The 26564-nt window shown below is 32.4% G+C and overlaps 3 protein-coding genes across 4 annotated transcripts; all 3 read right to left on the reverse strand.

Annotated features, from left to right (window-relative positions):
- Nucleotides 1–1236: 1236 nt before the first annotated feature.
- Nucleotides 1237–7371, reverse strand: LOC142630890 (protein EDS1-like). 2 transcript variants are annotated; one of them, XM_075804947.1, is made up of 4 exons: nt 6956–7371; nt 3089–3874; nt 2440–2872; nt 1237–1855 (listed from the first exon to the last, which is right to left on the reverse strand). In XM_075804947.1, the coding sequence occupies exons 1-4, from the start codon at nt 7286–7288 to the stop codon at nt 1836–1838; spliced, it is 1572 nt and encodes a 523-aa protein (XP_075661062.1). In that variant the 5' UTR covers nt 7289–7371; the 3' UTR covers nt 1237–1835. The 2 variants fall into 2 exon arrangements, with proteins under 2 accessions (XP_075661062.1, XP_075661063.1); XM_075804948.1 differs by having other exon boundaries at nt 1367–1855; nt 2420–2872; nt 6956–7340.
- Nucleotides 7372–7453: 82 nt separating this feature from the next.
- LOC142633011 (uncharacterized) lies at nt 7454–10037 on the reverse strand. The gene is made up of 4 exons (XM_075807303.1): nt 9191–10037; nt 8789–9039; nt 8077–8626; nt 7454–7527 (listed from the first exon to the last, which is right to left on the reverse strand). Exons 1-4 carry the CDS (start codon nt 10035–10037, stop codon nt 7454–7456), a joined length of 1722 nt encoding a protein of 573 aa, XP_075663418.1.
- An 8343-nt stretch (nt 10038–18380) lies between these two features.
- Nucleotides 18381–22874, reverse strand: LOC142630519 (protein EDS1L-like). The gene is made up of 3 exons (XM_075804511.1): nt 22452–22874; nt 19567–20364; nt 18381–19345 (listed from the first exon to the last, which is right to left on the reverse strand). The coding sequence occupies exons 1-3, from the start codon at nt 22791–22793 to the stop codon at nt 18629–18631; spliced, it is 1857 nt and encodes a 618-aa protein (XP_075660626.1). The 5' UTR covers nt 22794–22874; the 3' UTR covers nt 18381–18628.
- Between the last annotated feature and the right edge of the window lie 3690 nt (nt 22875–26564).

The following is a 26564-nucleotide window of genomic DNA, read 5'->3' on the forward strand; positions in this document are numbered from 1 at the left end:
GTGGCTAATTTTGGTGGGTTTTAATTCGGGTTTGTTTGTGTTTGTGTGTGTGTGTGTTTTTTTTTGTGGTTATGGGTCAATTTTGTTTGGGGTGTAGTGGCTGATTTTGGTGGTCTTGGTGGTTCCAATTGTGGTAATGGGTTCGAATTTGTGGGATCTGATTTGGAGGTGGGTTTGGATGTTGTTGACTAGGTTTTTGCATTTCGGTTTTTATTTTTAGTTTTTGTATTTTTGTATAACCATGGTGGCGGTGGTTATGGGTGGTGGTACAACGGTGGATGGGTGCTAGGTTCAAAGAGTAGAGAGCAGAGAGATGGTGGATGACTTCTGGTTTAGCATAGAGGGAAGAAAGAGAGAGAGAGAGAGAGAGAGAGAGAGAGAGAGAGAGGAGTTTTTGGAGAAATTAAATTGATTTTTTATTAGTTGTTTATATTTTTTTTAATGTGTTGTATAAAAGAATAGAAGATGTGACGTAAGGTGTAATGTTAAAGGCAATGTTAAAATAGAAAAACTAGGTTTGGTTGTGTTGAATTGGCATTTGGCATAACAGCTAATGCTAGTGCTCAAGAGTGTTAGGGATAGCATAGCAATTACATTAACTATCAAGTCAAAGTTTGTGACGTTAGAATTAATTTAATGCAAGTAAGTTTCCATCTCATTGAATACGAGTTTTCGATGAAATTGCTTCCTTTCCATCTCATTGAATATTAATTAGCTTAAGCTAAAAGTTTTGTTGTTTAATTGACACTTTTTCATGCACAAAGTACTCGGAGAGTCTAGAGGTGGAAAGGAAAATATGGTAGTATAAATGTGAATTATTAGAGGATAGTTGTCCTCCTTTTGCTAAGTGTGGAGGTGCGATAAAAGAAATTGGGATTAAGTAGGGTGGATTTTGGTTTCATGCATGTTATATACGACCAAATAACAACTTTTATCTTCTGGAAATAATGACATCATATTCATATATTTTTATGTTGTAATCTTATCATGTATTTATCGAATTAATTTATGCTCAAATACGAGTTTTATTCACATTTAATATGGCATATAACTTTGTTGGCCGAACCCATTAGAGAGGAGTGCTTGAAGTTTGTTACCATTTTCAATTTCTTGTTTTATTTTTTGGATAAAATATAGTAGCATGGTCCACAAAATTTTCAGTGAATAAAAGAAACACACGGCACTTTTCAATATGTAGGAGGAATCACAAGAACACTAAAGTATTACCAATCAATCAAATAGTAATGCCACCTTGAGGTTGGAGTTGGTCGGTGGTTCTGTTGAACAAGTTTTTTCCCAATTTAATGTACATGAAGTGATACTCATTACAAGGATGAGCATACACAAAACAGAATTTCTGTTTAGGGAATGATAAAATTTTATTGAAACAAGAAATATGTTACAAACAACCACACAAACTCTTAGAATAAAAAAAATAAAAAAAATAAAAACTCACACAAACACTCAGCTGAGCAATTGCAAACTTTAACATAAAACTATAGAAGATAACAGAAAGCTGTTGACAGTAGCCAATTAAGAAATCAACATGCTAGGCACTCGTGATCGTGAATCCTTCTATATCGTTAATGCAAGATGCTAACTTGTGCGATTCGGGTTGTTTTTTCCACCACACCACAAATGTGGAATTCTCCATCAACACATCTTTACCCAACACTTCGTCATTGATCCATTCCTTTGCTTGTTTTTCTAGTTTCAAAACCTTATCCTTGAATGGTGCAAACCCTTCTTTGTCGCTAGTTTTAATGCGCAGCTCCTCTACGTCGGCCCAAAAGCATGATTCTCCAAAAAATCCAGCAGGCTTCCTCTGAGCATGCTCAAGCCATCTTTGTGTGAACTTGTAACGTAGGGGTGGCAAAATTTGACACGACCCGCGAACCCGACACGACACGACACGAAATTAGCAGGTTATGGGTTGAGGCTTAACGGGTTCGTGTCATATTCGGGTTGACACGACTAACCCGTTTAATAAATGGGTTGGGTTAGGGTTGAACACATAGAACCTGTTTGACCCGTCTGACCCGTTTAATTAAATGATATTTTACCAATATACCCTTCAAACTCTAGGTATATAAACTTATTAGTTGTTGTGATTTATTTTCTTTGACATATTGTGATTGATTATTTGTGATATTGAGATATGCTTTAACTTTGAATGATTATTTGTGATGCAGTTACTGGTTAGTTCTAAATTTTATATTAAAAATATTTATTTGTTTGTTTTTTCATTAATTTTTATTTTTCATTTTGATAAAATCTGATAAACAGGTCGACACGACTGACCCGTTTAATAAATGGGTCGTGTTAGAGTTGAGAAATCTTAACCCGTTTAATAAACAGGTCGGGTTAGTGTTGACCTATGTAGTCGAATACTCATGACTTGACACGACACGAACCCGACACGCGAACACGAATTGCCACCCCTATTGTAACGTTTTGGCCTGCCCTTTTCCATATAAGGTCCGGTGTCATCATTCTTCGAGTGTCTATAGAAGTTGGCAATATCTAAGGGCTCAACAAGGCGGCGGTACTCTGTTCCAAGATCTATCCACTCCTCCTCACCCTCAAATTCATCCGGGAGGTCATCCCTTTTTAACATTTCAATAATTTCATCCCATATACCTGCTAACTCAAGTCTCTTCACATTAGCCTTGAAATCCAAATCCTTGGTGGATTCTTGAATCTTGAAGGAATCATAACAACCTCGGCCTTGATGCTCACAACTCAATTTGTAGTCTTCTTGTAGGAATTTCATTGCTATATCTACCTTCTTGAGATCAATGCTGTTCTTATTTCCAATCTTCCGCTTCTCTAACTCTCCAGCAGCACAAAGACACAATCTAGCTCTTGTGCTCTAGAACACCTCACATAGGAAATTAGCACAAAGAAAAGAGTAAGAAAATTCTTTGGTGAGTTGTGCTCTAAATTCAACATATTTTCAAGCATTGAAATTCTTTTTTTTCATTCTCTTTGTATAGTCTATTGCAGGTCATATTTAATTACATTTTAAAAAGAGATTGATTTCAATATTTCAGAATTTGTTGAAACAAGCAAAGGAAATAGAACTTACCAAGCCAAGGTCCTTCAAGGCTGCATTAATTGTTGTAATATCACTACTTGTAGTTGTAGAGTCTGCAGATAATGGAAGTTTTTCCAATGACTCCAACAAAACCGCATCTAGCTTATTGAAGCAGTCTTTCAATTCATTCTCATAGCCGAAATGTTGTTGAAGACTTCTTTGGGCAACATCTGGACATTCTGCTTCATTGTCCAACTGAGAGGAGTAAAACAGTAGTTGCAAAACAGCATCTGGGTTACTCAAGATAACCAATTTTCTATTCCTAGTGCAGAAGACAAATGTTCCAAAGGGCTTGTATGGGCTTAATGCTGTGAAGTTTGTCGTGGTTTCCAATAGCAGGTTTGTGTTCCCCATGAGGCTGCAAGCAGCATGGCTTGCCACAGATGATGCATTCTTCATTACATTCGTATAGAAATTCAAAGCCTCCGGGGTTGTGTTAGTGGATGCACTGGTGGATTTTGGATTAAGAAACTGGAGAATTGATTGAAATTCTTGTTCAATTGATGAGATAGGAGCAAGCAAGATCCGTGGGACAATGTCATATCTCATGACAAAATGAATGAAGTATGGAGCCCATTTCTCACGCCTAAGAGCATGGGAAAATATACGGTTACCGGTTAGAGGACATCCAAAAGTCAAACAAAGAGGTGAGGCTGCTGAGGCATCTGATCTCCAGTATTTTTCCAAAAACCAAATTGTCGCAAGGGTGGCAACTGAACCACCAGTGGAGTGTCCAGTGAACACTATTTGCTTCTTCTCATTCTTAGCCCTTTCCACCTGAATGATATAATCATATTCAGTCACATCTGGTTTTTTTTTTTTTAATTATCTATACTATCTCTAAAGAAGATTCCTATCTTTAGACCTTTTTGTGGTTTAAAAATACCCTTAAACCTTAAGTTTAATAGAAAAAAAACGTAAGAACAACTCGGTAAAAATATATCTCTAACTCCTTTTAAAATGCCTACAAAATGATACACTCTCCAACTAATCCATGTTTTAAAAAAAAAACTTATCAATTTTTTTTTAAAAGGAAAATTATAACACTAGACTTAATATATATATATATATATATATATATATATATATAAAAGCCTTTTGAAACTATCCATGTTCCTAGCCAAATCAAGCTGAATCGTAACATATTTAAGGTCTATTTGGAATCCGCTTATTTTACTAAAACTGAAAATTTTTTGCTGAAAATATTGTAAAATAAAAGTAACATTAGCTGAAATAGTACAATGAGACTTATGAATAGTATAAAAAAGTACAGTAAAGTCCATGAATAATAACAAAAATAAACTAAATAGTAAAATAAGTAGGCAAAAATAATTTTTACCAAACAATCACTTAGAGCTATTAAAATAACAATCAAAGAAGGGTTTTACTGTAATGGCAAAATGCGATTGACAAATCAATAAAAGTAGTAGGCTAAATATGCGTGACCAAATATGGGACACAAGTATTTTTTTACTTAAAAAAATTGATTCACATTGGTATTCTCGAATGGGTTTGGTATTGTCTCAATTGAGAAGACTTTGATTCAGCAACAATAAATGAGGATATTATATAAAGACCTGGCCTCTACTCCGTTGGAACTGAATTTTTGTTCAATTGGGTTTTATTTATTATAAAACTTTTATAGGTATTGTAATGAATAAATTTTCAATGCCGTTAAAATGGCTTTTGTTCATGATTTTTGTTCTTTCTCTATACTGATATGTGTTTTGTCAGTTAGAACAAACAAAACAACAGGTCCTTCGATAATACAATAACAATAAAGAACATGTAAATCTAGGTCAATAAATATAAATAGAAGTTAAGCACTTACATGAAAAATACAGAAAACACTGAGTAATCTTGATGGAAATCCAAGCAATTACTCAATCAAATCAAATACAAACAAGTGATGCAATTACTCAATCAAATCAAATCAAATGCAAACTAGCAATGAGGGATTAAGGGTCTATTTGATAGTGATGTTCAAACAATAGTTTTAAGTATTTAAACACTAAAAATTATGGGCAAAAAAAAAAGTTTGGTAGCGATGTTTTATTTTAGGTGTTTGAGTTACAATTCTCAAATTAAGGTGTTTAAAACATGTATTTTGAAAACTCATATATATTAGTTTTGTAATTTTTTAAGTAAAGTTGCTAAATGGACTTTTTGTAAATAAGTTGAAAATCATAAGGGCCATCGACAAAACCAAACTCTCTACTTGTTTTTCTTTCTTTCTTTTTCTGCCGCAGGTCCGCCACTTTGTCCTTCTCTTTTTTCTTTTCTTTTTTCCTCTTCTTTTACTGTACAATCATCACTTTTAAAAAAATTCATACACATACTCCTTGAAAGAGAGAAAAAAAACCCTTTATGAAGCTTTCCAATATTACAAAATGGTATCTTTTCACAACATTCCTTAACCAATGTGCCAGTACTAAAAAATGTTTTTTTTTTTTTTTTTGCAATAAACCCACCTTCTGTTAGTTTGAAATATTAAGTAATATAGAAAGAATAAACATTTAGTACTTTTTAGTTAATTTAAAATAAATTTATATAATGTATTTAATAAAAATCAAGGCTTGTATAAAACAATTTAAAATTTTTAAGTATATTCTTATAATTTTAATACTTCTTCTTATTATTATTATTTTTTTACTTTTGAAGTCATCAAAATAACTTGTTTGAATATCTTAAAATTACTCTTTTAACTTCATCTATTAATGACTATATATTAATTATTTTTATTTATATCTTTTACTATATATTTAAAGTATACTTTACTTTTAGTCATCTATACTTCTATACTATTAATAACAGGATTTTATGTTTGGGTTTCAACTTTCAATATTTTACGTACTAAAATATCATCACACAAATTTTTAAAATCTCTAAAATACCCTTATCTTTTAGCTAAATAATTTTAAATTAAAAATTACAAATTGGTACTACCGCACACCCTTGGTACGATGGTCACTCCACAAGTATAAGTGCTTGTGGGGTGTGGGGGGCAAAGGTCGGGGTTCAAGTCTCCAGGAGGGAGCTTCACACACATATATACTTAGATTAGGCTAGAGTAGAATTCTATCTTGTATAAAAAAAAAATACAAATTGGTTAAAAGAGTAATCTACTATTCCTAAATTTTAGACTTTTTCCTTTATCTTCTCCACTTAGCCTATATCTTAAGGCACTATCTCTATCTTATTTTTAATATTATTCTACGTTACTTTACCTTTTTAAAAAAAAAAAAAAAAATACAAACAGTTAGAGTATTATATATCACTTTTAAACATTATAGCACTAAGCAAAAAAATAAATAAATAAATAAATAAGAGTATTATTGCACGCACTTTGCACGTGTGATGATTCGTCTTAAATAACGAAGTACCTTAAAGATTATGTTTATACTTCAACTCTAACATTAGACACAAAAATAAATTGACACCAAGCACGAAAAAATAAATTGTCACTTATATTTACATTATGTTTTTATGTCAATCATTTTTACATATACTAATTAATATTTTTGAAATTAATCTGGCTTCAACCTTTTATCTTAATCTTTGTCTGAGACTGAAATCCTTGTTTTGTTACTGCTAACAGGCAACCATTTTTTCAGACAAAGTAGATAATAACTAGTATTTTTTTAATTTCTAAACATTTCATATATTATATTTCCACCAAACCTTATACATTACAAATACATATTTGGTGTAAAAAATGTAAGCAAATTATAGAAGAATCAAAAGTAGGAACAAGCAAGTGGTCAGGAATTTTTTTTTTTATAAAAATTATAGAGAGAGAGAGAGAGAGAGAGAGAGAGAGAGAGAGAGAGAGAGAGAGAGAGAGAGAGCAAAATGTACCTCATTTATGAAATCTTGGTTCCGAGAGATTTTGTCAACAAATATCCGCAGAAAGGCTTTATTGACCTTGGCATGTTCATCAAGGCCTATGCTTTTAAGAGAAGGAAACAAATCAAGATTGATCTCGGTTTCTCCAAAAGGTTCTCCAGCATACCAGTCATTTTTAGACCAATATCCAGGAAAACTAAAGATCACATAAGATGAACCACCAGTCTTCTCAAGAATATATGACTTTTGTGAAGACCTGCTGTGAGCTTTTACTGCAAGAGAGCAAGCCTTTTGGATTAGGTCTGTATTGATTTCTTTGTTTTCTCCAACCTTTAAACTAGCCATTCTTCTTGCTCTTTCTTAAGTTAGAGCTTGAAGCAAGGAAATAGTTTGTTTATGCTGCAAAATGCAAATACCCTTTAGCTTTTATGCAGATTATAACGTGAATATTGGGTTAAAAAAATTATTGACCAAGACTTGCTTTTATTTTTTATTTTTATTTTTGGCTGATTAAACAATGTCATAGACCAAGACTTTGCCGAAAGGTGGTTGGAGACTTGGAGCTATAAAAATATGCTTAAAGCCTGCAATGAAAAAATAAAAAATAAAAACCTCCAATGAAAAGCCTCATGACTTAAAACTGGGGCCAGCACATTTCTTTAAGGAAGTTTCTTCGGTTTGTTCAAGAATGCTGATACCAGGAGCTTTCTACTTGTCTAGGTAAGCATTTTTGTCCATTCTTTTTCTTCTCTAGTCAAGTGAAGTGGCTGTTGGGTAATTACGCGTTTGAAATACTTTACATTTTTAGATTCCATCCACCGTGGAAAGATATGACAATACTCAGTGGCGGCTCCAGGAATTTTTCCCAGGGTATTCCTTAATAAGTATAAATTACACGATCTAATAAAAAGAAAATTTTATATACTGACAACAACAATCAAAAAACATGTAAATACATAAAATTTTCAATTGCCTTCTACGATTTTTCATATTTTGAAATCGTTGCATGATAGTCTCGTTATCAATGCTACAAGCTATATCTTTTTCAATATATACAACCAAGCAATCATTCATCCACTGATCTCCCATTCGATTGCGCAGTTCATTCTTTATATATTTCATTGCTGAAAAACTTCTTTCTACTGTTGCAGTAGCAACAGGAAGAGTCAAAGCTAACTTCACAAGCAAATAGACTAATGGATAAGTCTCGTGCTTCCTCGTGCTCACTAACTTTTCAGCAAGTTCACTAACTCCTTGAAGCTCTAAAAACAAGTCATTGTTGCGCATATAAAAAATGAAATTCTGAAGCTGAGAGTCAAGTGCCAAGATATATGTCCCAGGAAAATCATATGGATAGAACTTTGCTAGATGTATTAACTTTTCCTTATCAAAAGCCACAAATGAATTACTTGGATTCAAGCAAGCCATACAAATTAGCAAATCGGTATTCGCCTCTGAAAAAAGATTGTTTAGCTCTTGAAGTTGCATATCTATGACTGTGTAGAATAGCTCAACACGATAATGATGTAAATTTGTATTTTGTTGGGTGTTGCGTCGCGGCCTCCCACTAACTACAAATATTTCATCCATGTTTAAGATAGGAATTTCATGTGTGGCACAAAATGAAGACACTTCAGTCAATAAAGATGTCCATTCATCATCTCTCATCACTTGCAATCGTTGCTTAGACACTTTAACAAGATCCATAGCATTTATTATATCTTGATTTCTTTTTTACAATGCTATTGACAACTCATTTGTAATCCCTAAAATGTTTTTCATCAAGTGTAGAGCAAAAACAAATTCAAAAGATAGAATTGACCTCATAATAGATCGAGCTTCAACTTTTTGGTCGGAGAGCCCATCTTCTTCAATAATCTCAAGTACATCAGCAACAGCAGAGAACATCAAAATCAAGTTGAGAATAGTCCCATAATATGATCCCCAACGTGTATCACCAGGACGTTTAAGATTTGTCTCTTGATTCAAACCTTGTCCACTTCTTCGTACACCATTCTCTAAATCTTCTTTAATTTTGGAAAATTGAGCATCTCGAAGAGCATCTCGTCTCTTACAAGAGCCTCTAACAACAGTTACTAAATTACTAACCACAAAAAAAATCAGCAATGTTAATGTGATTTTTAGTAACGGCAACAAGTGTCAATTGAAGTTGATGAGCAAAACAATGGACATAAAATGCTGACTTATTCTCTTTCAAAATTAAAGTTTTGAGACCATTGATATCACCTTGCATATTACTAGCTCCGTCATAACCTTGCCCACGTAGTCTCGATAAACTCAAATTATGTTCACAAAGTAAACCTTCAATAGCACATTTGAGTGACAAAGCGGTGGTACTTGCTACATGTACAATACCAAGGAACCGCTCTATAATAATTCCTTGTTTGTTCACATAACGAAGAATGAGTGCCATTTGTTCTTTCACTGAGATATCACGTGACTCATCAACTAATATTGAAAAGAACCCATTGCCAAGATCCTCGATGATGACTTTGGATGTTTCATGTGCAATTGCATTCACCATGTCTTTTTGAATATCAGGATGGGTAAGCTTGCAATTTTTCCAAGTATTTTGCATCACTTCATTGATAGATTCATTGTGATCCCCCAAAAATTGTAGAAGCTCAAGGAAATTTCCTTTATCACTTGAACCTTGAGATTCATCGTGACCACGAAAAGCTAATCCTCGGAATAAAAGGAATCTTACGCAATCAACTATTGCGTTTAATTGAATCCGATATTTAGCTTTATCTTGATTTGATTGCTTAACCAAGACACTTTGAATGTGTTGCTTTTCCTTCTGTAAATCTTCACCCTTCTTGACAGCTTGGTTATGAGCACTATTAACTCCTCTAACATGAGAATCTAACTTCCCAACCTGATTCCAAAGTCTGAATCCCTTCGTTACAAAAGTGTCACCTCCTCCTTGCTTACCAACATCTTTCCCAAATAGGTAGCAATAAAAACAAAATGCTGCATCTTTGGCTATACTATATTCCAACCAATTTCTATTTTCATACCATTCGACTCTAAATCGACGGGCTTTCCGAAAAATATGATACCGGGTAATCATGAGGAGGTCGACAAGGGCCTTTTCCTAAATAATATCTTCTTATTTCATCATGATTATTAGGATGATAAGATGATATCTTTTGTCGTAGCCCAGGATCTGAAGGAAGATTTTCTAAGTTAAAGTCAACACGACTTCGCTTAGAAGATGGAGATGAATCTTGCACAGGAGATGAATCTTGGGTACGTGGTTTTTTTATCAAGTATTTGTCCATAATTCTAGCAAAAGAATAAACAATAAATTATAAGTTTATTTGAAATATCAATAAATTATTAATTATTATTATTTAGTTGTTTCATTAATTTGTTTGTCTTTTATAAATTATAATTTGTTATATTATTGTTTCATTAATTATAAGATTATTAATTGTTATTTAGTCTAACATAATTTAATTTTTTTTGTCTTTTATAATGTATTGATTAATTAAATTATTAACGCTAAAAGACAATCAGAAAATTTCACAAAATCTAGCTACCAATCAGAAAATTTCACAATCACAATTTTACAAATCACAATAACGCTAAAAGACAATTAATGTCTTTGAGTTGAGTCCAATATCAATGCACCAATAATCCAACATGGCAACACCAACACCAACACATTTCAATTTACACACCAATCAACGGATAAGATTCAATCATAAGATAAAGCCAAAAGCAAAATGTCAAATTTAAAAAGTAAAAAATTAAAAATAAAGTTAAAGTGTTACTGAGTGCTTGTTTCTTTAAAAAAAACAAAAAAAAACAAACAAACAAACAAACAAAACTGAGTACTGCTGGAATCAGCAGCCAATCACGGATCACCAGTTGGTCCAGTTCAACAATGAGACAAAGTGACAAACAGACAAAGTCATAAATTTAATAATGACTAAAGAGAGAGAGAGAGTCATAAATAAAGATTAAAGGCAGGCACACATTTCATTTTCATTCATTTATTCCTATTTCATTTCAAATTTGAGAGAGTATAGAGAGAGTGAGAGACCGAGAGGCGAGAGAGAGACAGAGAGTCAGAGAGAAAAAGAGAGAGAAATACCTGGGATGGCGACGGCGACAGCGACGGCGATGGCGATGGCGACAGCGACGATGAGCGCTGCGACTGGATGTTGCGGAGTTGCGGACCGATCTCCGTCTCCGATGCGACGAGGGCGACGAGGCCGATCTCCGACGAGCGACTGGAGCTGGACCGATCTGGCGATCTCCGATGTCCGATGAGCGGCTGGAACCGTGGACGGTGGATCGATCTAGCTTCGAAGGGGAGCGTCGTTGCTCTGTTTCTCCTTTTTAGGTTTGTTTAGCTTTACTAATTTTTTTGAGAAGAGCTTTAGTGATGATGTACTGAACTCTGATAATTGATTTGAGGTTTCTGATGGGTCTATAATTTTTTTTTTTTTTTTTTGGTTGAGAAACTATGGGGTTGCTTCCTCTGTCTCTGTTGGGCTTGCCGTGGGCAGTGGGCTTGATGTTGGGCTTGCTGTGATCCGTTTGCTCTTACATTTTGCTGTGATTTGTCTCTGTTGGGCTTGCTGTGATCCATTTGCAGTTTGCTCTTACATTTTTTTTTTCTCTGTTACAATTTTTTTTTTTTTTTTTCAAATTTTAGTTGAAATTTTTTTTTGGGTTTTTTTTTTTGGCTTGAAAGTAGAACAAAATTTTTTTTTTTTAATGTGAGGGTGTTCCTATTTTATTTTTTAAGGGTAAAAAAAAAAATTATATATATAAATTTCAAGTCAGGGTGTTCCTGGGAACACCCTGACCATAACGTGGCGCCGCCACTGACAATACTATCGTTCTTTGGGTACTACATAGTTCTTGGAGAGAGTAGGATTGGCCTACATGACACTGACACATCAATATTGCATTTGTAGAACACGCTTGTATTTAGTGCAATAGTGTATTAAACACGTTGAGATATGAAAATATGTTAAAATTAGATATGTGCCCGCATCTTAATATGTCTGGTACATGACACAATCTTAACCCTTATTTTTATACACTTTTTTCCTCCTAAAATTAGAAATTTCACTTGAAATAAATAATCCAACTTTAAAGGTTGGAAATGGAAAAGTACCATCACTATTAGATTGTAGAAGTTCGATTTTGGTGTAATAATTGCATCATCTACCCCCATAATGTCCTTTTAGGAGCCAATGTTTAGAGGATTCACGTTGGCCAGCACATTTCTTTAGGCTCCATTTGGGAGTTTATAAGGGAATAGAATAGAATAGAATGGAATTGAATGATCATAAGGGAATGGAAATGAATGGAATGGAATGGAATGAAATGTATTTAAGTAAAGGAAATGAATGGAAAAGAATTGAATGGAATTAAGTAACCTTGATTGGATGTTTTAAAAATAAAGGAATGGAAATGAATGAAAATGAATGGAATGTAAGTAATCTTGTTTGGGAGCAATATGGAAGGAATATAATGAAATCATTTTATGATAATATTACTATTAGACCAATATTTTAAAATAAAGGGTTGAATATATAGGGTATTTTAGGAGTTTAGTAAAAAATCATTAAATCTAATTCCATTCACTCCCATTCCTCCCAATTTCGGAGGGAATGAAAATTTGAGGTTTTAAGAGAATAGAGAGGAATGAGTTCCCTCCCACTTAAACTCCCAAACAATTAAATGAGTTTTTCATTCCCTCCTTTAAAACTCCCAAATAAGGGAAATGAAGAATATTCTAAAATTATTATTTTCATTCATTTCCATTCCATTTCATTCCCTCCTCCCAAACGAGGCCTTAAAGAAGTTTCTTGGTTTGATCAAGAATGCTAATACCAAAAGCTTTCTACTTGTCTAGGTAAGCATTTTTGTCCATTCTTTTTCCTCTCTAGTCAAGTGAAGTGACTATTGGGTAATTACGCGTTTGAAATACTTTACATTTTTAAATTCCATCTACCGTGGAAAGATGTGACAATACTATCGTTCTTTGGGTACTATATAGTTCTTGGAGAGAGTAGAATTGGCCTACATGACAGTGATACATTGAGAAATGTCAATATTGCATTTGTAGAACACGTTTGTATTTGGTGTATTAGTGCATTAAATACATTGAGATATGAAAATACATTTAAAATTAGATATGTGTTCGCATCTTAATATGTCTGGTACATGACACAATCTTAACCCTTATTTTTATACCCTTTTTTCCTCCTAAAATTAGAAATTTCACTTGAAATTAATTATTGATGATAATGGATAAATATGGCTTAGGGTAGTGTTAACGGTTTTTTACCCTTATTTACTCTTGTTTCGCACTTAGTATAAATTAGAGTAAAAGCTATCTAGCAGTAATTTTTAACTGGGGGTCTGAACAAGCTCTTGCGTTTTAGCAAAAATCCGAGCTTTCATAACTAATGACCAATTTAATTATTACTTATGTAATAAAATTTAACAAAGCTAACTAAATAAATCAAATTAACTTATATTAATAACATGCACGTTCAAATTAATTAAACTCAAAAGTGATAATACATGATATATGAACCAAAATAATAATATCTTTTCATCAGCTTGGCTAATCAACTCCATCTAAGTCAATGATTCTCCACAAAAAAAAAAAAAAACTCCATTACTTGAAGTTACCATCATGTTCAGCATCTTGCAAAATTATTTTTTTCATAGACAGTTTCTTCATTATTATCAACATTTACTATTTTTTGTTTTTTTATTCTAATAATTTTTTCTTTATATTTTTTCTTAGCATTCTAGCTTTTTAGACTCATAATAATAATGACAAAAAAATAATTATATTTTCATTTAATACATTATTAAAATTTTAGAAAATAAATTTGTACATATGAAAGTGAGTGTTACGAGTATACTCTAGATTTTGTAGGAGAAAGAGAAGGGAGGGGAAAAAAAAACTCAATTAAGTTTTCCAATAATTTTGTGTTATAAAAGTCTAACAATTTGTTTAAATCAAATAAAACAACAAATTTTAACAAAAAAAAAAAAAACCAATTTTAAACCCATATGTCTATGTATCGTACGATACGTATAATTCACTGATACAATATGATTCATTCAATATGTACCTATGTATCAGATGATTCATGAGAACTTACGATATAAAACTTTTTGTACACGATACAATACATATTATGTATTGTATTGTGTATCGTACGATACTGACAACTATGTTAATGGGTAATATGCTAAAGTAAGAGATGGGATATAGGGGGTATTTTTAAATGGAATGTCAAAATAGATAAAATAGGTTTTTGAGGTACTAAAAACTAAATTTTTTAACACCACCAATGTGAATGCTAAAGAGCCTAAATGGGGGAAAAAGGATAAAAATTATAGGCACTCTTTCATCTAAATTAAATCAATAACTTCAACCCATCATAACATTAATAATATTTGCTAACGGAAATCATGAGAACTAAATTTGTATCCCAAGAATTACATTGACCTAATCAACTTGCATTCAAAAGATATGTCATTCACTCATCATTTTTTTTCCAACCTTCACAACATTGGAATTGAGCAAAGTTAATTATAACCAATAATCTCCTACCAATAAAAAAAAATGAAAATTCCATGTCAACATAAAATAATAATTAAAATAGACACATCAGCATCCACGTATACATTTGATTCTAAAAGAAATTAATTTATTCATTTTAAGAAAATAAAAAATAAATAAAGAACATGTTCTTTCATGTTCTTCTTGAAATAATATGTTTGGTTGTCAAGAAAATTAAAAAATCAAGAACAAACTCAACATGAAACACATAAAATCTAAGGGCATCGATCTACAAAATACAAAGACCTTCAAAGATTCAAAACACAAAGAACATCACATGAAAAATCAAACCCTCCGTACAAATATCAAACCCAAAAATAAACCAATAAATATCAAACCCATAAAAATTCGAGAAACTAACCCACAAATTCAAGAAACCTAGAAACAAACCCACAAATCTCCACCGCAATCTCCGCCACAAATCTTCCACCTATCTCCACCACAATCTTTACCACCGAGCTAAAAGATTGAGAGATGAAAGAGAGAGACCCACCCACCAAATTAAGAGAGAGACCCACCAATCTAATAGAGATCCACTGATCTGTGAGAGAGAAAAAGAGACACCAATCAGAGAGCTAGGTTTAGAGAGAGTCGAGTCGTGCTACCTTGCTCTTCCTCCAAACCTTGATCTGATACTTTCAGTTATCCAAATCAAAATGAGAGAGAGAGAGAGAGAGAGAGAGAATGCCTTCGATGGAGATGGCGCGGCAGAGAGGATCGTCGGTGACGGCGTCAAAGGAGAGCAATGCAAAGGTTGAAGAGTGAAAGGGTCGGTTCACCGCCGATCTACTTCAAATCACCGCCGATCTTAGCCCCTCTCTCTTTAAACCCAAATCCAAACCACCGCCGACCTCAGCCCCCCTCTCTCTACCCAAATCCAAACCACCACATCTCAGCCTCTCTTTCTCTAAACCCAGATCAAAGCCATATCCCAAAAACTACAACCTGAACTTAAAGAGAAAAAGAAATAAGAGAAATCAAAGAGGGAGAGAGCAACGTTTGAGTGTTTGACCCAAGAGGGTGAGAAAGATAGGAAAATGAAAATTGAGTTTGCACTGTGTTTCAGTTTTGTGTTTATTGATGATGTTGTGTTTGGTTGACAAGATAATATTTTTTTGGGTTTTGAATTTTTTGTGTTTGTGTTCTCAATTCATATTATTGTTGGTTTTTAATTCTATTTTTGATTTTTTTTATTTAATTAAAATTGATAAATTAAAGTTTTTAGTTTATATGTTGACGTTGATAGACATGGCATTTTAAAAATGTCAAATAAATTTGTTATTATTATATTAATGGCCACATCAACATTTACTATGTCAACAGTGTATTCTGTTTGCCACATCAACAATTTTTGTTAAGTGAGTGATAGTAAGGGCCAAAATGGAACATATTTTTCATTTTAGGGACTAAAAACGGTAAAATAAAAAAGTAAGGACCAACATAATTTATAAAATGGTATTGTAGCACAATTGTAAACTTTTTTTACAATTACAAATTTACAATTCCAGGTAATGCACACTTTTATGGTTTTGATGCTATAAATTTACAATTGAGGGGTTTTACCATGCCCAATGTCAATGCTCTTAGTACATTAAATACATTGAGATACAAAAATACATTTAAAATTGGACATGTGTCTGCATCTTAATATGTCCGGTACATGATATAATCCTAACCCTTATTTTTATACCTTCTTTTCCCCCTAAAATTAGAAATTTCACTTGAAAAAAATTGTCCAACCTTAACAGTTGAAAATTGAAAAGTACCATCACTGCTAAATTGTGGAAGATCAATTTTGGTGTAATAATTGCAACATCTACCCCGTAATTTCCTTTTAGGAGCTAATATTTAGAGTATTCACATTAGTTTTGTTAAAATAGTCAAAAAGCTATTTTTGGCAAAAGAAATACCAAAAAGTATTTCAAATCAACAAATTCATTGTGTTTAGAGCATTCACATTCACATTGTGTTTTTAGCATTCAAATTGCGTTTAGAGCATTCACGTAGCAAGTTGCTACTTACTTTTATTTATTTATTATTCTCTCTCAACTCAACCTCTCACTCTCTCTTCTGTTACTAATGGGTGGATGTTTTATATTATTTTAGTGGGTGTTTATATTATTTTCATTAGTTGTCAAATCGTGAATCGATTTTTAATTTTCCTATATCATGTATCGTATCTTATCGTGTATCGTAGGATACACAAACATCTAATAAAATTATAAAATAATTATAGATACACATATATAAAAAATATATTCATTATAAATTTGAAATACATTCAACTAATCACCAATTTAATCAATACTTATGTAATAAAATTTAACAAAGCGAACTAAATAAATCAAATTAACTTATGTTAATAACATGCACGTTCAAATTAATTAAATTGAGAAGTGATAATGCATAGGGGTGTGCATAGGTCGGGTTGGGTCAGGTTAAGGGAATTTTTTGACCCAACCCACCATGGTCCAATACATAGAACTTGTTTGATCTGTCTAACCCATTTAATAAAATAAAAATTTACCAATATATTCTTCAAATCCTAGGTATATAAACTTATTAGTTGTTGTGGTTTATTTTCTTTAACATATTATGATTAATTACTTGTGATATTTAGATATATTTTAGTTCTGAATGATTATTTGTGATGCAGTTACTCATTAGTTTTGAATTTTATACTAAATTTTTTTTTTTTGGTTTTTCATAATTCAATTTGGTTAATACCATTTTTTTTCATTTTGATAAAATCTGATAAACAAGTTGACACGATTAGCCCGTTTAATAAATGGATTGTGTTAGAGTTGAGAAATCTGGACCCGTTTAATAAACATGTCGGGTTAATGTTGACCCATATAGTCGGATACTTATGAGTCGACACGACACGAACCCGACACGCGAACACGTATTGCCACCCTTAACTTTCGTTTGTTTGACTATTCTTATTTTGGAGGTCACTAACAATGAATTTTTTATGGAAACTAACAAAATAACTAAATTGAATAAACTTAAAAGTTAAAAAACTTAATTAAATGAAAGTGAAGTTAGATGACTAAACTGAAATTTGGACAAACTTAGAAGTTGTAATTTATAATTTAGCCTAAAAAATCATAGGCTTAGTTTGTTGAATAAAAAAAAGTAGGATCATGTAGGTAAATCACATCCTACCGAGCAGAATTTACCATGAGATTCTCATATTGGCCTACAGTCCCAGTACTAATGAGTCTCACACTACTTGAACTCAAGCGCTATGACGAAGTGGATGAGGTGCTTCACCACTAGACCTTATACCAGGGGTTAGACTGTCTGCATTTTTTCTTGTTGTAATGGTTTTGGTAATAACTTGTTTGAAACTAGGATTTTAGGCTATACATTAACATGTCAGCTTTAGAGTTTGAGATAAATGTCTGGATACAGAAAAAGGCAAAATATTGGAGATTTTATTATTGAATGTTGATAATTAAATTGCCTTTAGGCTATTTAGATTGCTTAAAAAAGGTGGGAAAAATAAAAGTTAGGTACAGTACAAATTGCGCTAAATTAAATTTAAACATGTGGTTGTATTGACCAATTACATGGTTAAAGTTAGTTGTTTTTGAAAATTCTATCAAAAATATTAATTTTAAAAAAAAAAACATTATTTATGCTAAATGTCAATAAAATTATGTGATTGAAAGTTAATTTGAGACCTAAAGAACTGCACATAAATTTTGCTAAAAAGGAATAGTAGGCTGCATCATGGTCAGCCATGAGATCTTCCATGCAAAATTGGGGTTGTTATGAGATGTTTGGTCGATCACAAAATGATAGAAAATTGAATGAATAAGACCATTCAACTTTTATTTATTTTAATTTTAAGTCGAGTGGCCGTTCATATAGCTTCCTAAGTGGCATAAAAATAATACATTATTCGGTTGCTGATATAAAACTCTTGAAAAAAAAAAAACCCACACAAGTAGCCTATTGAGCAATTGCAAACTCAAACATAAAACTACAGAAGATAACAGAGAGTTGTTGGCAGTAGCCAAATAAGGAACCAACTTGCTTGACACTCATGAAACCATTAAATCCTTGATGCGGGATGTCAACTTATGCTCTCTAGGGAGACCTTCCCACCACTTCTTAAAAGTGGACTTCTCTAGCAACACATCTCTATCCAACTCTTCATAATTGATCCAATTCTGTACCTGTGCTTCTAGCTGCAAAACCTCTTCCTTGATTGGGCCAAACCCTTGGCTGCTAATTTTAATGCGCAGCTCCTCTACCTTGGCCCAAAAGCATGATTCTCCACTGGATTCAGCAGGCATCTTTTCAGCATGCTCGCGCCATCTTTGCGTGAACCTGTAACGTTTCGGCCTGCCCCTTATCATATAAGCTCCTGTGTCTTCATTTTTCAAGTGTCTATAGTAGTTGGCAATATCTAGGGGCTCAACAAGGCGGCGGTATCTTGTTCCAAGCAATACCCAGTCTCTTAGGCCCTCAAATGCATCTGGGAGTTCATACCTTTTTAACATTTCAATGATTTCATCCCATATACCTGCTAGTTCAAGTCTCTTTACATTAGCATCGAAATCCTTGCGGGCTTCTTGAAGCTTGAAGGCATCATAACAACCTAGACCACGATTCTCACAATTTGATCGGTAGCCTTCTTCAAGGTATTTCATTGCTTTCTCAATATCTGGCTTCTTGAGATCGAAGTTTTCTTTGTTTCCAGTCTTCCACTTCTCCAACTCTCCAGCAGCACAAAGACACAATCTAGCTCTTGTGCTCTGGAACCCATCACACAGGAAATTAGCACAAAGATATAACTAAGAAAATTCTTTGGTGAGCAGTGCTCTAAATTCAACACATTTTCTAGCATTGAAATACTTTATTTATTCTCTTTGTATAGTCTATAGCAAGTCATGTTTAAAAAACAATTATTTTTTAAAAAGAGATTGAATTCAAGATTTTCAAATTTGTTGAAACAAGCAAAGGAAATAGAATTTACCAAACCAAGGTCATTCAAGGCTGAATTAATTGTTGCAATATCACTAGTTGTAGAGTCTGAAGATAATGGAAGCTGTTCCAGTGGCTCCAAGTAAACCTCATTTAGCATTTGGAAGCTCTCTTGCAAATCATTCTCATAGCCAAAATGTTGTTGAAGACTTCTATGGGCAATATCTGTGCATTCTTCTTCACGGCACAACTGAGAGGAGTAAAACAATAGTTGCAAAACAGCATCTGGATTCCTCAAGATGACTAGTTTTCCATTGCCAGTGCAGAAGACATATGTTCCAAAGGGCTTGTAAGGGCTTAATGGAATGAAGTTTGACACAGTTTCCAATAGCAAGTTTGTGTTTCCCATGAGATTGCAGGCAGCATGGCTTACCACAGATGATGCATTCTTCATTACTTTCATGTAAAAATTTGAAGCATCGAAGGTGTCAATGGATGCACGTGCAAGATTTACGGATTTCGCATTGAGGAATTGGAGAACTTTCTGAAATTCCAATTTAATGGATGAGATTGGAGCAAGCATGATCCGTGGGACAATGTCATATCTCATGACAAAATGTATGAAGTAGCGAGCCCAGTTCTCACGCCTTAAAGAATGGGAAAATATGTGGTTACCAGTTAGAGGACACCCAAAAGTCACACACAGAGGTGAGGAAGGTGAAATTTTGTAGTTATATTCTGATTTTAAGCATTTTTCCAAGAACCAAATTGTTGCAAGGATTGCAATTGAACCACCTAAGGAGTGTCCTGTAAACAGTATTTGTTTGTTTTCTTTCACTGCCTTTTGCACCTGAATAATGTAGTAATATTTAGTAACAAGATATCACCTGTTTTCCAATTCCATATGAGTATGTTTTAGTGCTTGCATGGCATCCTTTCTATAATCTCTTTAAATTCTTATTGAAACTAAAGTTCCATATTTAGACCTACTAAAAAAACAATCAAACTTCAAAAATAGGCTTTTAATTTTCTATCTTTACATTCTATTAGACAGTGCATTCTATTGGCAAATAGAGGGGGCCTTGAATTTTTTTTTCTCTAGTTGAACTATCTTTGATTAAAATGTTTTATTTTTCTTTATTAGAACTCTATTAGACAATTTTGCAACTCACAATCTAACTGAACATGTTAGACATGTTAAAGGTTTATCGATGTGGATGGAAAATGATCCCCCACACCTTCATGATGTTCTTCTAACCAATTATGGCTAAGTTTCTTTCTTTCAATAGAGTTTCTAGTATCTGGTTCAAGTTGACCAACTTATTTTTCATTCTTCTAAAAATAAACCTTATCTATTATTTGGAATAAATTTTTTTTTTTGAGTAACAATTTTTTGGAATAATTTACTTTTTATTACTATAATGAAAATATGAATTTGGAATGAACTTTGTATTAGTAATTTTGGATCTCAAAAAGTAAGAAAAATATATTTTAATTACACACACATATATATAATTTAATTAATATTTAAATATAACAAAAAACCCTTTAAAATTTTTGCCTTAACCCCCAAAATTTCGTTGAGCTAGCCCTTTAAACTAATGTGTCAATTTTTTTTTTAAATTCTTTTACAATGATACTTTTAAGCTAATCTAAAAAACATCATATAAATCTCTTAAAAATATATTCAAGGCTTACATATAATATTTTAAAATTTTCAAGTATATTATTATACTTCTTAGTAGTTTTTTTTTTTTTTTTTACTTTACTTATAAATAATAATAAAAAACTTGTTTGAAAATCTTAAATTAGTCTTGCAACTTCAGCTATTAATTACTATATGTTGATTATAAGTATTTATATCTCTTTTACTTGTTTGAAAAATATATTTATAGTTAACTTAGATTATGAGGAGGTGCCTTAAACATAAGGATGATTACACTATCTTTCAACTCGAACATTAGATAAAAATAAATTAACACCAAGCATGAAAAAAAAAACTATCACTCATATTTACATTATTTTCTATGTCAATCAATTTATTTATTTAACTTTTGTTTCTTTCATTAATTACATACTTTATTTATGTTAATTAAAATTTTTAATATTAATTTGGCTTCAAACTTTTATTTTATAATCTTGTACCCTAAACTAAAATCCAGTTTGTGTTCTGCAAGCTAGAAATTTTTGTTTGCGGGCCAACTTATAAAACTAATTTATTAGCTTAAACAAACTTCCATAAACATGCACAAATACAAATATTTATACACACAACTTAGTGTCCTTCATAATGAATCCTTAAATTTAGCAAAAAATAATAATAATAATGAATCCTTAAAGTTTTCATTTTTAATATAAGCTACCAAATTGTCTACCAAAATGTATAAAAAAAATTTCAATTGAACTAATAAAATATTTAAAAACATGAATAATTTAAAACTTTAACAAATATAAGAACACATTTTACGATAAAAATTAAATATTAGGGAAAAAAACATTTAAGAGCATACTAACTCAAATATTTGGAGGTCATCTCATTTTTATAGACTAATAATTAAAATATTAAATATTTATATATAGTATAAAAATATTTTTAAAAGCATGGCCCTCCACTCATACATGTATCTCCGCCCTGCAATCATGCGACCACTCCACCAGACAGATAAAAAAATTAAGATTACTACTATATTTTTTTTTTCTTTAAATTTCTCAACTGTTCATGTTAAATTTCTACCAAACTTTATGCAGCAAAACAAATACATGGTTACATTCTTAATTTATTTAAGGCATAAACAATGTGAGCAAGTTATAGAAAAATCCTGTTCATCAAATTAAAAAAAAAAAGTTATAAAAAAATCCATAGTATGAACAAGAAGTACCCTTAAAAAAAAAAGAGTCCAAGAAAAAGAAGTAGAAGAAGAAGGAAGCAAATAGTACCTCACGATCAAAATTTGAATTCCCCAAGATTTTGTCTACAAATCTCTGCAAAAAAGCTTTGTTGACCAAGGCATTTTCATTAACGCCTAGACTTCTAAGAGAAGGAAACAATAATGGAAGATTGATCTCCGTTGCTCCAAAAAGTTCTCCATCATACCAACCATTTTCAGACCAACATCCAGAAAAGCTAAAGATGATAGGATCTGATGAACGACGACTTCTTCCCTCAACATAATATGCCCTATCTGAAGACTTGTTGTGAGCCTTAACTGCAAGAGAGTAAGTTTTTATAATTAGCTCTGTATTGATTTCTATGTTTTCTCCAAGATTTAAACTGGCCATTTTTTTTCTTTCAGTTGTTTCTTTAGCAAGAGAGTATAAGCTTTTTGCTTGTTGCTACAAATTAGTTTGTATTTTATACTGCAAATACACTGTGGTTTTTATGGATGAGTTCTGGGTTAAACAATCATTGACCAAGACTTCATATTTTATTTTTATTTTTATTTTTTTGGCTTAATAAATAGTGTCATTAATTGACCAAGACTTGCTGGAAGGTGATTGGAGACTAGAGCTATAAAAGTCTCTAAAGTAAAAACTGGGCCAGACATTTTTTCAATGAAGTTTCTTGGCGAGATCAAGGTTACTGATTTATGAGCTTCTATTTGTCTGGATTCGCACGACTCATGTTTTCCTTTCTTTTCCTTCCTTTTTTTTATTCTAAAAAGTGCTAGTGAAGTGACTGTTGGGTAATTAAGCTTGTGAAATATTTCAATTATTGTACATTTTTAGATTTCCTCTGCTATGGATAGACCAATTTTAAAACATTTAGAGTGTGTTTAGATAAAATTTATTGTTAAAATTAAAAATTAAAAATATTATAATAAAATAATTTTTAAATATATATATAGTACTAATTTTTAATATTTTTTTGAATAAAGTGTTTGTAAATCTCATGAACCATAAATAAACATTATCTAACCAGTATGTAAACAGTAATTTACCGTGATAATCAGTACTATTTGTCTCCCAAAAAGCAGAAAACGCGTGAATAAAAAACAAAAAAGCTGAAACGTGAACTGGAAAGCATACACGCAGATACTTTGTATCTAAACGGACACTGGATTGTCCAACATTTTATGTTTATTTTAATGTAAGAATTTACTCCTTTTTTTTCTATTTTATTTTATATAACTATTTTTTCCAAAAACGCCTACTTTAGACTTTTACACATTTTCATTAAATATTATTTCATTATCAATTTTTTATTACTCGTTCAGACTATCTCTCTCTGAGTAAAAATAATATTAAAAAATAAATTTACATGTGAATAATAACCAAATATATTTACATAGTTAATATAACAGTAATCTAAATTTACATGTATTAATATGGGTGATTTTAGAGGTTAAATGTACAAAATTATACGTTAATTGATGTGAGTGCTCTTGGAGCATCTGCAGTGAATAAGGGATATCTCAAATGCAAACCCATTTTACAATTTTGAGCCCAAAAGACCACTCCAACGAAAGATGTAAAATACAACTATGGCCATAGTTTTGAAACCCGGACCGAACCGTACGCTCCGACCGGAAAACCGCGAACCTCTCCGTTTTGCGGTTTTTTTAGCATCAAGAACCGCTTTATGGAAAAAAGCAGGGACCCGTGCGAACCGTGGTCGGACCATACGGTTTTAAGAACCGTGACCGGTTTTTGAGGTTCGGACGGTTTCTTTTTGTTTCAGCTTTTCCGGTGAATTTTGGGCCAATACACCGGTATGAAGTTATGATCAGACCTAGAAGAAATGAAAAAGAAATGAAAGAACACGAAGAAGAACATAGATCGGAAGGAGATCTGACAATTTCAGATCTTGAACAAGAGAAGAAGAAGACAAGTTCCTCAGGAAAAAAAAAACACACACACACACAACGAAGCAGGGTCTGCGTCTAGTTGAAGCAGCAGTCAGCAGGTTGCCAATGCCGATCATGCCTTCGTCTCCTGCTGCTGCTGCTTCTTCTTTCTTCTTTTTTTTCTTCTCCTTCTTTTTTCCGTTGATGGAGCCATGGTTTTAAAAACCGAACCGTAAATAAAACCGTTTTTTTTCAAAATTTCCGGTTTTGACCGGTTTTTCCCGGTTTTTGACCGATTTTCCGGTTTTTAACCGGTTATTGACCGGTTTTGAGACATATAACCGGACCGGACTGCACCGGTTTTTCCGGTTGAACCGGTCGGACCGGCCGGTCCGGTCCGGTTTTTAAAACAGTGGATGGAGCTATGTAATTGCCTCTTTTTTCGCTGAACTATGTTTCTCTTTCTTTGTTTAGACCTTTGTTACCTTTTGAATTCCTTAAGTCCCTCACGTGACTGACATTGGAAATGAAGAAAGGTTTTAATTTTTTAATAAAAGCAAACAAATTTCAGCCATTAGATTTACATCCCTTTTTCAATTTTCTGCTGCCCAACGTGAAGCGACTTGACATGCATTGATAGGTGCATTAAATAAATTAAGTATTTTTAAGAGAAATAATGCTACAAACAGAAATTATTTTACAAGATTTTTACAAATCGTTAATGTGATAAATTCTTATTAGTCCTAATATGAACTCATCACTAACATCACATTTTTATTTGCAATACCTATTTAGAAAATACTAAAATCATATCAACAGTCTGTAAAAATGTTATAAAATAATTTGTGTAGGTAACGTTACTATTTTAAGAGTAATGTTGTATAACATTATTTTACACAATTTTTTGCTAAACTTTGACACGTGGTAAAGTGTGAGTAATGAAAAAAAAAAATTATGGGTCTACATTTCTATTATTTATATCTCGTCACATGGTAAATTGTGTCAAACTTTGTATAAAATGCTATAGTACTATTATTGTTATTATTATTATTATTATTACAAGTTTAACTAATCAATATATAAATAAATAAATAGATATTGTATTTAAATTTGCTTAGGATTTGATATTTTTTATTTGTCTTGTAAAAGTTATGATATGAAAATGTATATTTGAAATAGATATTTATATTTAATTGGATTATTTTAGTTAAATTTTCTATTTATACTAATTTAATATATTTATTTATATTTAAATAATTATTAAATTAATTATGACGTCATCACAGTTCGACTTCGGTCTGATTTTAAAAATTTTGAATCTCTTTCTTTTACGGTTCATTGAACGGTCCGGATCTAAAAACCTTGACTATAGCAAAAAAAAAAAAAATTGAGCTACAATGCGATTCTACATTTAGAATCGCACTGTAGCTCAATGGTAAAAACAAAAAAATATATTTTAATCGATTTTGGTCTTCTCTCCCCTTTCTCAGATCATTATTTTCATTTTCTTTCTCTCTCTTTCTTGCTACTCTCTCTTCTTCCTGCTCTCTCTTCTTCTACTCTATCTTCTTCCTGCTCTCTCTTCTTTAACGGCATGGAGGCAACGACGTAGAGGATCAACAACTTCTATGGTAGAGGCGTGGAGGTCGTGGGTTTGTTCATGGGTTTCCGGCGACCCTCTCTCTCTCGCCATAACTGTCCGTGAGAACAGATGGGTTTGGGTTTGGTGAGAATAGATGGGTTTCATTTTGGATTTTGATTTTTGATTTTGATTTGGCTGGATTTTGCTCAGCGGAGGTGGGTGGTGTGACTGAGAATGGTGGAGATTGGTGTGGGTTTTGACAAAATCGACGTAAGTGTTGACAACGGTGGAGATCGGCGTGGTGGAGATCGATGGGTGGCGAGATTAGCGTGGCGGAGATCAGTGGGTGGCAAGATCAGTGGAGCTGTGGTAGGTGTGGTGTTGTGATCGGCGTGGGTGTTAATGGTTTTTTTTTGTCTAGGTTTGCTGGTATATGTGATTGGCGTGATGGTTTTTTTTTTTTTTCTTTTCTTTTCAGTTTCGCCGATCTAGGTTGATATGGATGATGGAGGAGTTGTGTGGAGGAGTTAGGTTGATATGGATGAGGACTCTGGAAGAAGGTGAACAGTGAAGCAATGGAGGATTCTGGAATGTAGTGTGGACAATAAAATTGGAAAAAAACAAAAAAGGAAAAAATATATTTTATTGTGAAGATATTATTTTAATGAGTAGAATAGAAAAATA

The sequence above is a fragment of the Castanea sativa genome, chromosome 4, assembly GCF_040712315.1.
Source record: "Castanea sativa cultivar Marrone di Chiusa Pesio chromosome 4, ASM4071231v1".
Taxonomy (NCBI): domain Eukaryota; kingdom Viridiplantae; phylum Streptophyta; class Magnoliopsida; order Fagales; family Fagaceae; genus Castanea; species Castanea sativa.